Source organism: Protopterus annectens, chromosome 16.part0, assembly GCF_019279795.1.
Source record: "Protopterus annectens isolate FY-2018-M chromosome 16.part0, PAN1.0, whole genome shotgun sequence".
In the NCBI taxonomy this organism is placed as follows: Eukaryota; Metazoa; Chordata; order Ceratodontiformes; family Protopteridae; genus Protopterus; species Protopterus annectens.
The window spans coordinates 641,054,579-641,069,541 of NC_056750.1; the positions used below are offsets into that span (position 1 = coordinate 641,054,579).

At 39.9% G+C, this 14,963-nt stretch overlaps 1 protein-coding gene across 1 annotated transcript in view; it reads left to right on the forward strand.

Annotated features, from left to right (window-relative positions):
- The window catches only part of REC8 (REC8 meiotic recombination protein), a 1,573,438-nt gene that overhangs the window by 1,476,651 nt on the left and 81,824 nt on the right, over positions 1 to 14,963 (forward strand). Inside the window, exon 11 of the mRNA XM_044058157.1 lies at positions 6,789 to 6,855. Within this exon, the coding sequence (XP_043914092.1) occupies positions 6,789 to 6,855 (67 nt within the window). The remainder of the gene's footprint in view (positions 1 to 6,788; positions 6,856 to 14,963) is intronic.

Genomic DNA, 14,963 nt, shown 5'->3' on the forward strand with positions numbered 1-14,963 from the left:
GATAAAGAGAGTCAGACAGTTTCTGTATCTAGATGATTGGCTCATTACTGCTCTGACCAGGCATCAGTTGATAGAAGCAAGAAACCATATACTTAACATTTGCTGTTATCTGAGAATAAATGTAAATTATGAAAAATCGGAATTGACTCCACCTCATAATTTATAGTTCATAGGAGCCCTTCTAAGTACTCCAAACTCCCATAGCTTTTCTCCCCCCTATGAGATTATGGAAAATCAGAGTTCAAGTACAGAAAACAAGCAGCAGCATAAAAGTAACTGCTTGTCCTTCAAGCACTGGGCTCCATGGCTGTAGCCATAACACTAGTTCCCATAGGAAGATATCAAAAGAGAATACTACAATGGTCAGTGTTACACCAGCCCATGTCAGACCTAATTTTGATCATCAATCTTTGAAGAAAAGATTTAGCTTGGTGAATGCATTCTGATGGCATTCTTCTAGGCTGCCCCTTTGGCCCATCACAACCCCAAGCCATAGTTACCATAGACTCTTCCCAGATGGGGTGGTGGGGCATTATGTGGGCAAGACTATCCAAGGCACTCGGTCCCCCCAGAGGCCAACTTACATATCAGTGTCCTGGAGCTAAGGGCAGTGTTTAACGTTGCAAGCCTTTGAGACTGCTCTTCCTTCTGGAAAAGTTGCAATTCAAATGGACAACATGTCAGTGGTTTGGTACATCAACAAACAGGGAGGAACCAAATCCTATCCCCTTTGTTGAGAAGCTCAATGTGGCAGTGGGTGATCTCATCTATCTGCTTTCTGATAGCAACACACATTCCGGGGAGTTCCAGTTTGATAACAGACATACTGAGCAGGTGTATTCTCCTGCCTCACGAGTGGTTTCTCAGTCCAAAGGTGACGGAAAAGAGTTTCTGTAAGCAGGGCCAGCCTTGCTGCGACCTATTTGCCTCTCTCCTAAACAAATGCAGCAACTACCTTGCCCTAATCCCCCCTTTGTGGAGTCACCGAGAGATGCTGTTCTCCACATTTGGCCTCCGAACTGCTGTATGCATTTCCCCCAATTCCTCTAATCCCAAAATTTCTACAGTAAGCAGTCAGGCTGAAGAGCAAGATAATCCTCATTGCACCTGATTGGCTGTACAGATATGGTTTCCCTTTCTTTGGCCTTATCTGATTTAACAGTCTTGGATTCTGGACCTGGCTCCAGACCTTCTATCCCATCTAGAGGGATTAATCCTTCAGAACATTGTAAACCTCAAGCTTGACAGCTTTGTTTCTGCAGTTCCGTTAATAGCCAGGCTTCCCTCACTTTCTTCCCTAGTGCGTCATATTCTCATAGCTTCTCATAAGCCAGCTACTTGTAGACTCTATGCTGGTAAATGTAGGAGGTTTACCTTTTGGACTTGTGATAACAATATTGATCTTTTTTCAGCACCCATCGATAAAATCCTAGAATTTTTAGCTTCACTTCTTAAAGCAGGTGCTTCCCAGTCTACCATAAACATTCAGTTAGCTGCTATTTCTAATTACCATGATGGTTTTGAAGAGTCCTCTTTGGCCTCTCATAAGCTTTACAAAGCCTTCTTAAAAGGAATACTGTTCCTAAATCCCCCTTACAAAGATCCTACCCCACCTTAGGATCTCAACTTAGTGCTGCAAGCCATTGTTCAACCTCCCTTTGAACTATCAGCTGTATGTGATGTGAAGTTTGTAACCTGGAAAACAATATTTTTAGTGGCAATAACCTCTGCCAGAAGAATTTCAGAAGTACAAGCCTTATGTAAACCTCCTTACCTGATTTTCCTCAAAGATAAGAGTTTTACTTAGAACCAGTCCTTCCTTTTTGCCTAAGATAGTGTCAAAGCAACATTAATCAGACTACTAACTTGCCAGTATTTTTTCCCAGCTTTGCTAACAAAGGTGAATCCTGCTTACATTTATTAGATGTTCACAGACAATTATGTTTCTGTCTACACAGAACTACGGATTTGAGAAAATCAAATCGGCTCTTTGTGTCTTTTTCATCTACAACACTGGGCCAACCAGTGAGAAAAGTGGCACTAGCCAGATGGCTCAAAGAATGTATTTATTTCATCTATAACAAAAAGAAAATTAGTTTGCCTAAGCCTTTAAAGGCACATTCTACAAGAGCTGTGTAGCTACTTCAGCAGTTTTTCAATCTAGAGCTTCTGTGGATAATTTGTGTAGCAGCAACCTGGGCTTCTCCTCGTACCTTTATTAACCATTACAAATTGTATCTGGTCTCTAGGGGAAGAGCGTCATTTGGTTCTGTGGTGCTCAGGAATATCCTTTGAGTCGTCCCAAGGTCTAAGGTAGCTGGGGACTCTGTCCCATATGTTGAGGGTAAAATGAAAATTGACAACATCAGCTAAACAAATTATGTACTCACCGTAACGTTCCATCTGTGTTGTCCATTTTTATTTATCCTCGACTCCCCTCCCTCCTTCCCCCTGCCCTTGAAGCTTTTGGTGGAATGGATTCTGGACATACATCACTTATTGTTATTGTTATATGGTTCCAGATATGGTCTCTATGAAGGGTTTCAGGGTTTGTCATTCTATTTTTCAGCAAAATTGATCTGAGGAATAGAGGAGCATTGTGGGGAAGGGTTAAGGTCCAGAGTTTTTGGCTATTGCGAGCTGTAGTAACTGTTGAGTTGGTTCTGAATCTCAGAACCAAACCCACATGTCGAGGATAAATGAAAATGGACAACACAGATGGAACGTTATGGTAAGTACATAACTTCTTTTTAATGGCCGCCTACACACCCCCTGGAGGACATTATTGCACTTAGAGAGAATGGCTGTCTGTAAAATTGTTGTGTTGTACATATTTATTGTTTTAGATACTATATTATTTTTTTATATATATTTTTGATGTATATTACTACTTCCACCTAATGCTTCAAATTTGCTGTAGTATATGTTAATGGTGTTGGAGGAAGCCTTTTATATCCAAAATATAAAATATCCAGGCATTTACTTTTATTTTTTGGTCCATTACTCCTAAAACATTCTGTTTGTTCCCAGTCACTGAAGATTGAAGTTGGTAAATAATAGCATACATTTAATAGCATATATTTGAGTTTCAGACTGTTATTTTCTTCAGAAATTTCATACTAGCACAAATTATTTTACTTAAGCAAGTTTATTTTATAAGAGCAGTAATTAAAATCTGCTCCTATTTTTCAGCCCTTTGTTCCCTCTTTATTTTAAGGTTTATCCAGATTTCTTCAGCTGAAGGGTCCAGAGGTATGCCATCCTCTTTACTGTGTCTCACACATTTTCTCATGCACACCTCTGTTTCAGAAAATGTATGCTAACACAAATCCTATTAATCTAGTAAAATACATTCCTATTTTGAGCCTTTGTCCCCCGTTTATTTTAGGTTCAGCCAGATATCTTGAGCTAAGTTTCAGCAGAGCATACTTTTCAACTGTCCAGATTTTTGCAGAATGTACAGATTTTTGGCTGCTATGTTTGGTCCCATCCTCATAAAATGTGTATTTTTCTTGCAAATGATTGGAGATTGAAGTCATTAAATAATGACAGGCATTTGAGTGTCAGACTTTGTATTGTTCAGATAATACTTGCTAATGAAAACCTGTTGTTCTAAGCTTAAAAGAGCAGTGTTTAGTCTGTCCTTATTTTTTTGTTGTTTGTTCCCCTGTTATTTGTGACTCTGTACAGATGTCTTATGGGAAGAGGTTGAGAGGTATGCAAACTGATGCTGCTGTTGCCAGGGATCGCTCTCACGCTTCACTGTCTGACTCATTGTCTTTCTCACACACACACACACACACACACACACACACACACACACACACACACACACAGAGTCTCTTCTGCTTTTGTGCACGCATTCACTCACACATGCAAACAGAAACGTAAACAGACTCGTACACATACATACACACACTTTTTTCTGAACACTCAGATGCCCAACATAAAAAGTTTTTTATTCTTTCTTTGCAGTCCGGTACCAAATGATCCATGGCCCGGTACCAGTCTGTGGCCCAGTGGCTGGGAACTGCTATGATGGAGTACATCGCATATACTAGAGTTACAAAATTTGTGCCTGAACCGCAAGTCAAATAAGTAGTCTGGTTGTCAGAGTTCTAGGTTTGCCAGTAGCCGCAGTTTCAAACAATTCTACATTCAAAATTTCATATGAGAGGCCTACAATGGACATTGAAGATCCAGTGGTTTCACTTGATGGTTCTGATGACAAAGATCATTAGACTATTAGACGCTGCCTAAAATATGTATCATTGGTGGACTTAGACGACCTTCTCACAGGCTGTGACTTTTTTTTGCAAACCCTCCCAGCAGCCATACTAACCATGAATGCATCTGTTCTGGGGTGGAGGGCATTGCTTAGACAAGGCTATCCAAAGAGTGTTGGCCTCATTGGAGGTCATGGTACATGTAAGCATATTTGAGATGAGGCCAGTCTACCTAGCATTGCAAGCTTTCCAAGACCTCCTTCCCCAAGGTGTAGCATCTGTCCATTGAGATAGAATGGCATTGCTTTAGTACACTCGCAAGCAAGACATAAGATTGCATTCATTTTGTTGAGAAGCAATGGGGTTTTGGGGATAGACCATACTCGCATCACTTTCTGATTGCACTGCACATCCTAGGGAATGCCAATATCATTGCTGATATTGCTCCTACAGGAATGGTCTCTAAGTATGTCAAAGGCACAGAAGATTTTCTTTGGTTTGGGGAAGCTTTGCTGTGCTCTCACTGCTTCACCCTTCAGTACTAAATGCAATAACTTCTTTTCCCTTCTTCATTAGGGACACATTCCCAAAGACGTGTTGGTCCACACTTGGCCCCCCTCTTCCAGGCTCTTGTATGCATTCCCTCCAATACCCTTATACTAAGGTTCACACAGAGAGACAAGATGTGCAAAGCAAAAGTGATTCGTATACCTCCATTCTGGCCATGCCAGATATGGTTTCCCTTGCTCTGACCTCACATAATGAGGAAACCTCTGCTCCAACCACATAAATCCCAGATGCTTTCTCACCTATCCAGGCAGCCTTACTCGGACATATGCTCCTTAGAGTTATCCACATGGTTTCATCACATTCAGTTATGGCCAGGGATCTTAGTTTCCCTTCTAGGGTTTTACAGCTTATTACAGCTCTCAAAACCTCCCACTAGAAATATCTGTAAAAGTAAATGGTAGAAATTTTTGTTATGGTTAATTAGACAAGGTTTAGACCCTTTCACTAAGTCTGAATCTTAGATCCATAGATGTGTCTTCTCTGGAGTAAATTCTGGATCCATTTTTTCTTGATGATCCAGCTTCCTCAGTAGCCTCCCATGCTTTATGTGAAGCTTTCTTGAAAGGAGTTTTATTCCAGCCCCACTGACTGCCAGGACCTAAATTTCATTTAAGAAGGAATTGTTACCTCTCTTTGTACCAGCTTGTACAACAGACCAAAAAATGTTTGTATTAGACGATTTTATTCTTTGTTGCTATCAGTTCAGCATGAAAAGTATCAGAACTTCTTGCCCAGTCTTTAGAATTTCCTTATATTATTTTCTACAAAGACCACATCATTCTAAGAACTAATCCATCATTTATGAGTAGCCGTGAAGTTCAGCTTTAATCGGTCTGTAAATCTGCCTGCATCTGTTCCCCCCACCTGAGATATTCCAACAAAGGGGAATGCAAGCTATATAGTCTGGAAGTACACACACAGCTTAGATTTTACCTAGACAAAACTAAGTATTTCAGAAAGGATGATCAGCTATTTGTTTACTTCTGACTCACTACAAAAGAACAAAGTTTACTAAATTGTCACTGTCCGTATGCCTTGTGGATTGCATTATATTTGTTCTGTATGTCCAGGAAAAATGTGATTACCATGTAATCCTAGAGCACACACTATCAAAGCTCTGGTAACATTTGCAGCTTTCCTTAAAACACTACTATTGGCTGAGATATATGCAGCTAACACGTGGTCTTCCACACTTACTTTTGCTAAACATTATAGTCTGAATGTGGTTTCTAGGTCCAGAACCCCCTTTGGAACTTGTGTACAAAAAGAATCTTGTATTAATGCCAACTAAGGCCTGCTGGGCATCAGTCAACCAGTTAACAGTGTATGGCAAGACCAACATAAATATGAGTTATGTACTTGTCAAAAGATTTAGTTGGTCTCTGTATACTAGTTAACATGGATGTATCCTATAACTAACCTGCCTAACCTATCCTCCTTCCAAATTGTCATTGTCTGCAGAGACTGAAGAAGCAGCAGAGGCCTTGTAAATGGCTATTTAGGTGCACTTTGTTTTAGACTGTACGTGAGTCTCTTGAGGGGGGACAACTGCTATCAGTCCTAAAGAATTTTCCTGTCTGCACTTGGCCTGGAGAAGGAGCACCTTCAGGTGACCAGTCAGCCAGTTCACAGTGTACAGACAGAGAACAACTAAATCTGCCATCTGTATAACAAATTTACTAGTATATGGTAGTATTACAGATTTTTCCTCACCTGTGGAATAAACTACATCTGCATATTAAAGTAATTGCCACCTTAACTGCATTCAGCACTAACCTAGACATTTGGATAGGCACTCAAAAATTCTTACCAGCATATCATGTGTGTAACTCTTCTTGAGTGTGGGGGGGGGGTAACACTTGACGTTATGTGTACTGGTTGAGCTGATAATGGTCTTGCCTATAGATCTATGATTTGGTGGCTACTCAAGTATCCATTTTTCACTCTCTGCATTTTGAAGTATTTTCTTATTTACTTTTTTTTTTTTTTCAGAAATTTCTTTGGAAGTGACTGAAGAAGAGAAAACACGAGCCAGTCCAGTTATTCCAGAAGAAAGACGGTAACCTTTTAGTATTAATATTATTGTTTAGCTGAAAAGAGCTGTGCTGCTTCATTAATGCATATGGACATCAATTTATGCTTTTGTTTCATAAATTGTTTTCTAGGGATGCACATCACATCAGTTATCCTCTTCCCTTTTTTTTTTTTGTAACTTAATCCGAATGTCTTAAGAATGTTCTACCTCATATTTGGCAGTGTCATCCCTTATTTTATCTAGTTATTTTAGAGCTTCTTTCATTGTTAAACAAGTCATCTGCTTGACAGTTCCCCCCTTACATGAAATGGAAATTCACTGGGTGTTCTAACAGCTACCTTCAACAAAACTAAAGCAAATAAAAAGCAAGTAAAAACAGGTCTATATAACTTCATCGAAGATTAAAAATAAGCCACCATTTGAAACAACTTGTGCCAGATACTGATTTGCTAATTAGTTTGGGTATGTTTTATTGGGTCTATATCAGTTCATTGAAGGTTCATTTCTGCTAACTTTCATTCATCGAACCATATGCAGCAAGCATTCAGTTCGAGTGACTTTCCCAGGGGAAAGTAACCATTTTCCCAGCAATAGAAATTTGCCCTTTTCCCTACTGTAGTGTGATCTCGGAGTTGGTATATGTAGTTGGGGAGTGGGGTTTGAAATGGTGTGCTTTGTGTGATAGTCTAAATGCTGGGCAACTGGCTACTTTCCCTAGAAAGGAAGTAATTGAACTAACATTTGCTGTATATGGTTCGATGAACAAAGGTTCACAGGGAATGAACCTTCGATTAATTTGATATAGACCCAGTAAAAACATACCTATAAAAGAGCGGTACTGAATTCTTCTCTTTCTCATGGCAATTCTTCATTTTTGAGTTGACAGTATTACAATTTTCAAACCAAATTCACATTCTTATAATCTGTTGGCTGCATCATTACTGAAAGTAGTGAAGTGAGTTTCTGGCAGAAATATTTTCTTTTTTTCCCCCCTCTAGATGCTTTTTTTTGACCCTGTGTCTACCCACCATCAGTCGCTCCCATCTCAGACTTGGTCCATTTGTTCCCAGGTTTGAGGGGCATATGTAGTCAATATAGGATTGGTAGATGTCCAGGTAGTCTGTCATAATATCAGCTGAAGACATTCTGTAGTCCTAACTCTGCCTCATGGATTGAGAATTTTTCTACCCATATCACAGTGGAGATTCAGAATACCTTCCCTTGTGCCATTACATTCAGTCATACACCTGCTGATGAAGGCTTCCACCAGGTGGTTGCCTGTTGAACCAGGGGACAGTTGTTAAGGATGCTTTGTGCATTGGATTTTGATAGTTTTCATCAATACTGTGCTCTGCCCTCCACCTAGGAATGGGCATGCGTATCGTCCCCTGACAGCATCATCAAGACTCAAGCTGCCAATCAAACTCTGGTCATCTGATATGCATTCCAAGGCGGTGCTGGCCCATGGCAAAGATTGTATGGAAGGATTTTCATTTTGTTTAGTTATTCTGTCTAGCTCTGAAACAAGACATGACTGGTACTCATCTAACTGTACAGATAATGCAGTGCTTTTCCTTCATAATATCAGTGATAGTGGGGTCCACTCACCAGAATAATTAGAAGTATTACGTTGATGTAAAAATTTGAAGACATTCCCATCAGAGTATACTCACCACTAGTTTGTGTGCTGTCATGTTCTTCTTTTTGTGTATTTTCCTAGCCTTCATGCCTGCCCGGCCATCTAGCTAGTTGCCATTATCACCCATTTGTTCCCCATTTACTTGGAGTGAGGATGATTCATGGTGCACTTATCCATAAATCTGTATAGGGGTGGCCTAGCCCACCTGGAGGTGTAAACTTTGACTCTAGATGATTGTGACTGTTGAGGTTACATCCCAATCCCATATGCAAAAATGGGAAAAAGAGGTTTTGGATGGATATGTAGGATGTTTTCACTTTTCTGGCCTATCCTTTCTCCAGTAGTTGATGAGAGGATCAGTTTTGCCTTCCTGTATGGTTTTGCACAACCCACCTTGTCCACATGAAGGCTGCCTTGTACTCGCAACTTGACAAAGCTGATCACTCATCCCTGACCCATAGTGCTGCATGCTGTACACCTGTCTGTTTAGTAGGTACTGGCAATGCAGCAGGCCAGACTGTCTCCCTTCCACCAAAATAAGTGAGCCAATATTTGTCACTCACTCCCACTTTCCACACCCCCATCTGATTTCTCCATCTTTCAAGCTAATTGATCTTGGGTCATCTGGGTCAGAGAGCCTATCTCCATACTCTGTGGAGTTGGGGCCTGTCATATATTACTCTGAGGGGGAAAAAAGGATGAGTCTGTCTCCTAGTAGGTGTTGGAGATACTGTGAAGGCTGAGCTCAAGATGGCAGCATGCATTTTTTAGCTTCATCTTCTTGGTGCATGATAGTGAGCTTTTAGGTTTATGTAAAGGAGTTGATTTAGAAGGAATAGAGTATAGTCTTTGGTTGAAGAGGGAGAGGAGGTGGTAGAAAGAGGTCAGAGAGACCACCTTGAAGAAAAGGTGGACTAAATATTGAGAAGGTTGGTGGCTTTCACTGTATATTTTGTGGGTCTTTAGGAAGAAGGTAATAAGGCAGACACTGTAGTAGTTCATTGATTTAAAAGATGAAATGAAGGCATGGCAGGATATCTAACAAGACCCTGAAAGGAGAATGCAGAGGAGGAAACCATGAAGTGTGAAAGTGCTAAGTAAAACACAGATGAAATGAAGAATAGGTCATGTGAGGGCAATTTCAAGATGATAAAACTGGCTAAAATTGTGAAAGGCCTCAAAAAAAGTCTTGTTTGAAACAAAGCTGAAGTGAATTTGTAGGTTCCCCCAAATACAGAGAGCAATATCAAATAAGTCCAGTCAGTGAAAAGGATAAAATCCCTTTATAATATAGAATGCTTTCCTTTTTATGTACAGGAATGTTACTTCATAGTTACGTATGAAGCTAGGACACTAGTAATTAAGAGATGCATCGTACAGCCATTCATCTTTTTTTTTTTCATAAAAGATTCACTTTAATGTTTGTGTGTTGCACAATGCAGTTAATTCATTATTGAACTCTTGATGCGTCTTTGTTATAACCTTGTAAATGTTTTTGCTTTAATAGGTGTTTTGGACATTGTCATAATAACTTTGTATACGTAACCATGGAGCTTTTCTCATTGGGTCTCCACTGAAAAGGGGTTTTAATTCCCAGCTAGACTATCCCGCTAGACATACATACATAAATCTTATGGAGGACCTTTAATATGACCAGCACCAGTAATGCAAAATACACCTGACATTCATCATAAGAATGTTGAAGACAGGGAGCCATGTCAGTTGTAAAAGCAAATCACAGATTGTATTCCTAGACTTCCAATTTTTGTCCCCCTTTGCCCACTGATCATGAGGCCCCTCCCGGCCATTTGGGTTGAGTGTGAGAGTTCATCTTTAAGTCATCGGGGATGAGCTTGGGTTTTTACCTCAAGTCCTATGTCCTGTATGCACGATGAACTTTTGTGAGAGAAGGGAGCATGCAGTAGGCTGTCTGCTCTGGTCATCCATCATTTCTACAGTGGATGCTGCCAGTAGCAGCGATACTGTCCTACTTTCAAGCAGAGGTGGTGAGTTCTCCAGTCTCCAAAGTAACTTGCTCTGTGTAGACCTACACCTCATCACTCCCCCTCCCCTGGAGGGATGAGCAGGCCATATCTCTTTGCTTCTCTTCCTTCCTGCCTGTCTCCTCTGGTTCTGGGGCCAGTAACTGAACCCTTGTCACCTGGATTACTGCCAGGGTTGCATTTCTCTGAGCCATGGAGTCAGTCTCACAGAATTTTTGTCCTGCAGACCATAAATTTCTAGCTGAAGAAGTACAGACAGGCTGTGAGTAGATGTTACCATATTTCTGTCTGGGAGAATGGGAAACAAAATCAACAGAAGGAAATGAATTTTGCATTGCAAAAGCAGTGTGTATAGACAGCAAGGGTAATTTTATGGTAGTTATGGATAAAGGTACCTTCTCTCCAGGGTAAGCCTATTTATATCCTAGGTACCCTTGATCACAAAAATACTAAACAGTGGCCATTATATATCTTAGAGATAGAAACTACTCATCCAAGACCAGGTTTACTCTCTAAGAAGTACCTAGAAAAAAGTAATCACATTAAGCAGACCTCCATATAAAATCGATACTGGAGAGAGTGTGTTTTCTTCCGACTAGGCCTGGCATTATGGAACAGACTCTTACTCGAATTATGGGGCCAGTAGTGTTTCATGGAGTTTGAAAGGGCCTTCCCCAAATACTTGCACAAGGAAACTGAGTGCAAATCCTTTAGGGACAACAGTTAACCTCACCATTTGCTATCAACAGCATACTACCTCCAGCAATCTAGTCACTGAAAAATGTTTAATTGTAATGGCATTCTTTATCCAGTATGACTCTTTTCCTGATTGTTATCCTAAATCTTCTTTCCTGAAATTCAAAATGGACTTTGTCTATATACTGTAAATATTGTAAACCGCTTTGGTTTTACTGTTACCTCTATCTCTGTAACATCTCTCTAACACTCTAACTCTGACTCTGACAACCATAAGGACCTGCAACAAGCATATTTGTTCCAAGACCCTTAAAATATATTATTTGCATTTGTTCAAATGTCATTTACTGCTTCTTGATTATTCATGTTTGTTTCTTTAGCTGTACTTTCAGGTCATGGCTGAAAAGGGTCTTTGGACTAGCCCACCTACCCATTTACCAAACAGTAAATCAATAAGTTCTGTTTGGTTTGAAGCAGTATAGAGAGGGGCATTGAAATGCTGAAAATGTACATATGAAATGTACAAAATTCAACAGGTCAAGGGGGGTATAATGTGTGGAAACATGGAGGATGACATAGATAAGAGGTCTATGCCGAACTGGAACACACAATTATATTCTTAGGAGTTGATGTTATCTCTTCTAGATTAAGGTTGCTAGATGCAAGAATATCAGTTATGAGAAATGTGAAGATGCAACTGGCTGTGAAAATAGCGGATTTATATCTGCAGTTAATCAGATGCTCTTGCAGGCAGACAACGAGGAAACTGTTCAGAGGATAAAGTCTTTATGAGGAGAGGGAATGGAAGAGTAGTTAGAGGGTGAACATGTTTGGTGAAATTGTGGCAGAAACAAGGAACTTAAAAGGATGAAGAAAGTAGCAGCATATCTGTTGTGGATGAGTCTGTCTGCTTCAGCCATTATGGTTGGGTACCACAGGCAGTCATCTTACCACAGGAAACATTCCCAGTTGAAAGGTCCTTTTTGTCCATAATGCTCTCTGTGCCAGAACACGAGTTCCTAAGAATCTCCATTACTGCTCCAACAGCTTGCATAGGGATATAACCCTTTTTTTTGTCTTGGCAATTTATTATTTTTCTGTTTCTTCCTGTATATTTGAAAAGATTGCTGGTTAGGCAGCCCGTGTCCACTGGTTTTCAAATAAGATATTTCTATTTTTTTTTTTTTTTTTTTTTAATTTGTCTAGCTTTTGATTTAATGGTGTGTTTGTGTGTCTGTGTGCATGTTTCTGTTTCAAGGATGAGCTCTTAAAATCTATTCATTTTTTTAAACAAATGTCCTGCTTGTGGATATAAGACTCTGCCCCAGGAAAAGCACATCCTGGGTGTTCAATGTTTGGGTGTACAGCATGGAGATTTGCAAAGCTTTTGACAGTAGAATCATGATAATCATGATGGATGTAACAACCCAAGTCTTAAAGTTGCTTAATGAGCCTGCTGTCTTTGGAAAGCCCTCCCGGTCCCTGGATGTAAAGCTTTTGCTACTAAATTCTTCAAGCCCAAGGCCAAGAAGAAGAGTAAGGAAGAGGTTTTAGAGAGGTTATCCAGGACATTTCCCCTTTTTATTCTAAAAAAAGTCGAATCCAATTGAACTGTAGTGCACAGACTAATGATTGTTTTTATGTTGGTGAACAGTGTTGTAAAAGGGTAGACTGCCAAGAGGATTAGACAGAACACTCTCTGTCCTTTTTCAGACACAGAGTTGAGAAGATTCTCTTCTCTTGATCTGTATCTGCCATGTTTGTCAGGTCAGGTAAGTCTCTTGCTTTTTCCTAAGCTGCCTCCTCAGCCACCATTTTGGTACCAAGGATGTTTAGGCAACTGAGAATCCAACAACAACCAGATTCAATGCATGTCAGTGATTTGATATCAGAAGTTTTGCCAGCTGGTACCCTTTCAGCCTTGCTAAGGTCTGTGTTGGTGTCCGTATTGTTGCTGTTGCAGACAACAGCCTCACTGGCATTCAATCCCTTGGTGTTGAAAGATTCAGAGCCAATCCTAGTGCAGAGAACCTTCACTGCACCAGGGCCTGTCAGGGTCAGCCCCTAAGAAGCAATGACTGTAAACACGGTTTCTGGTCAGTATCGATGGCTTGACACCAGAGGAATTCTCTACTTCGACTGAGGCATTATTGTTGCAGCCCTTTCTGCATGTTGGCATCCCTTTGTGGTTTTTGAGCCCACTTTCATTTATAAAAAAAGCAAGGAATATGAAAAGTTTGAGAATTCTACACAATGCAGTCTTGGGAGCCATGCTACAATAAGTTGTGGTTCATGTTCTCAGTATAAGTACATCAAAGAATTTACAGAGATCTATATAAGAGGGTATGGTAAAGTAATGTTAAAATTGAAACACAACTGCAATACACAGGGCATTTTTTACTTAACCACATGTGCCCTGTGTCTTTGTTTTTATGTGGGTAAAACAGAACTTCCATCATTAAACATATTTGCAAACATACCTATGATATTAGAAATGGCAGCAAAAATGTTTTATCAAGGCACACTGTAACACCTTTAAGGACTTATATTTTGTAGTCTTGCAAAACATGGAAAGAAATTCAAGAGGTGGGTTATGGCAGCGTTAGTTGGAAAAATGTGAATTTTTGTGGCAACTTAGGCCTGGAGCCTGCATTTGTCCTGGTTCAAATGAATAGCTTTCTTTTTCCAGCGACCTGTATTTAAAGGTAGTTAGATTCTGAAAATATCAGGTTTAAAAAAAACATTTTGGTACTGAATAATTATTGTAATTATCATTTTTGAGCATGCAAGCATTTGTGTAATTTTCATATTGTTTATTTTAAAATCATGTGATCTGAATTGTTTTATTTCATTAGAGGGAGTGCATATAAAATTGGGGTTTTGAATAATGACTTCAGATTCTGAAACCTTTGTGGCAAAGGGCTTGATCTGAAGTATTGTGTAAAATCTAGTGCGTGAATTATGCTTCCTGTGTGCAGTTCCGTTTGCAGAGGTTAATGTTTTGCAGAATGAGGTGATTCTCACAGAACATGAAGAGGAGGAGCAACTGCAGAGTGCTAAAGAGAAAATGCAAAAGTATTTAGATAAACATGCATGAGTTTAGAAAAGTTCATGTTAAGCAGCTATTTTTTTGTAACTCCAGAGCACAAAAATGTTTAACACAGTGACTTGGGTATCAGAAAGTAGAAACGCTTGTTGCCAGACTTGGGGATTTCGTAAGAGGAAAACTAATCAGAGCTTCTGTTGAGGTATTAGCAATACTTTTGGAAATTGTATGATAAACTGTATTAAGCAGGGCAATGTGGAAACCAGGAAAAGGCACAGAAAGACATATTTACGGAAGACTTATATGCCAGGGTTAGAGGGAGATGAGGCTCAACAATTAATAGGTAAAACAGAAAGAGATAAAAATGATGTGTAATCATTCAAGAGGTAAGACTCCAGAAACAGATGGTATTCCTATGGAAGTTTGAAAGTTGGGATGGAAGTGGTAAAGATCCCAGTGTTTTACTAAATACCCTTAAAAAGGAGGGTAGGGGGAGTTCCAGCATCTTGGAAAAAAGCTGTGATGGCTGTATTACCCAGAGACGGTAACGACCCTTCAAACCCAGCTTCATATAGACCCATTTCAATTTTTAAACCGTGATTATAATGAGTCTGTGTATACTAGCTAAGAGAATTGCAGAAGTGTTGCCAGATGTGATATATATGGATCAGTGTGGTTTTGGGAGAGGAGGCAGGCATTTGACAGCATCAATAGACGAAGGATGATCTGAAAGGAAGCAGAGTGCAAG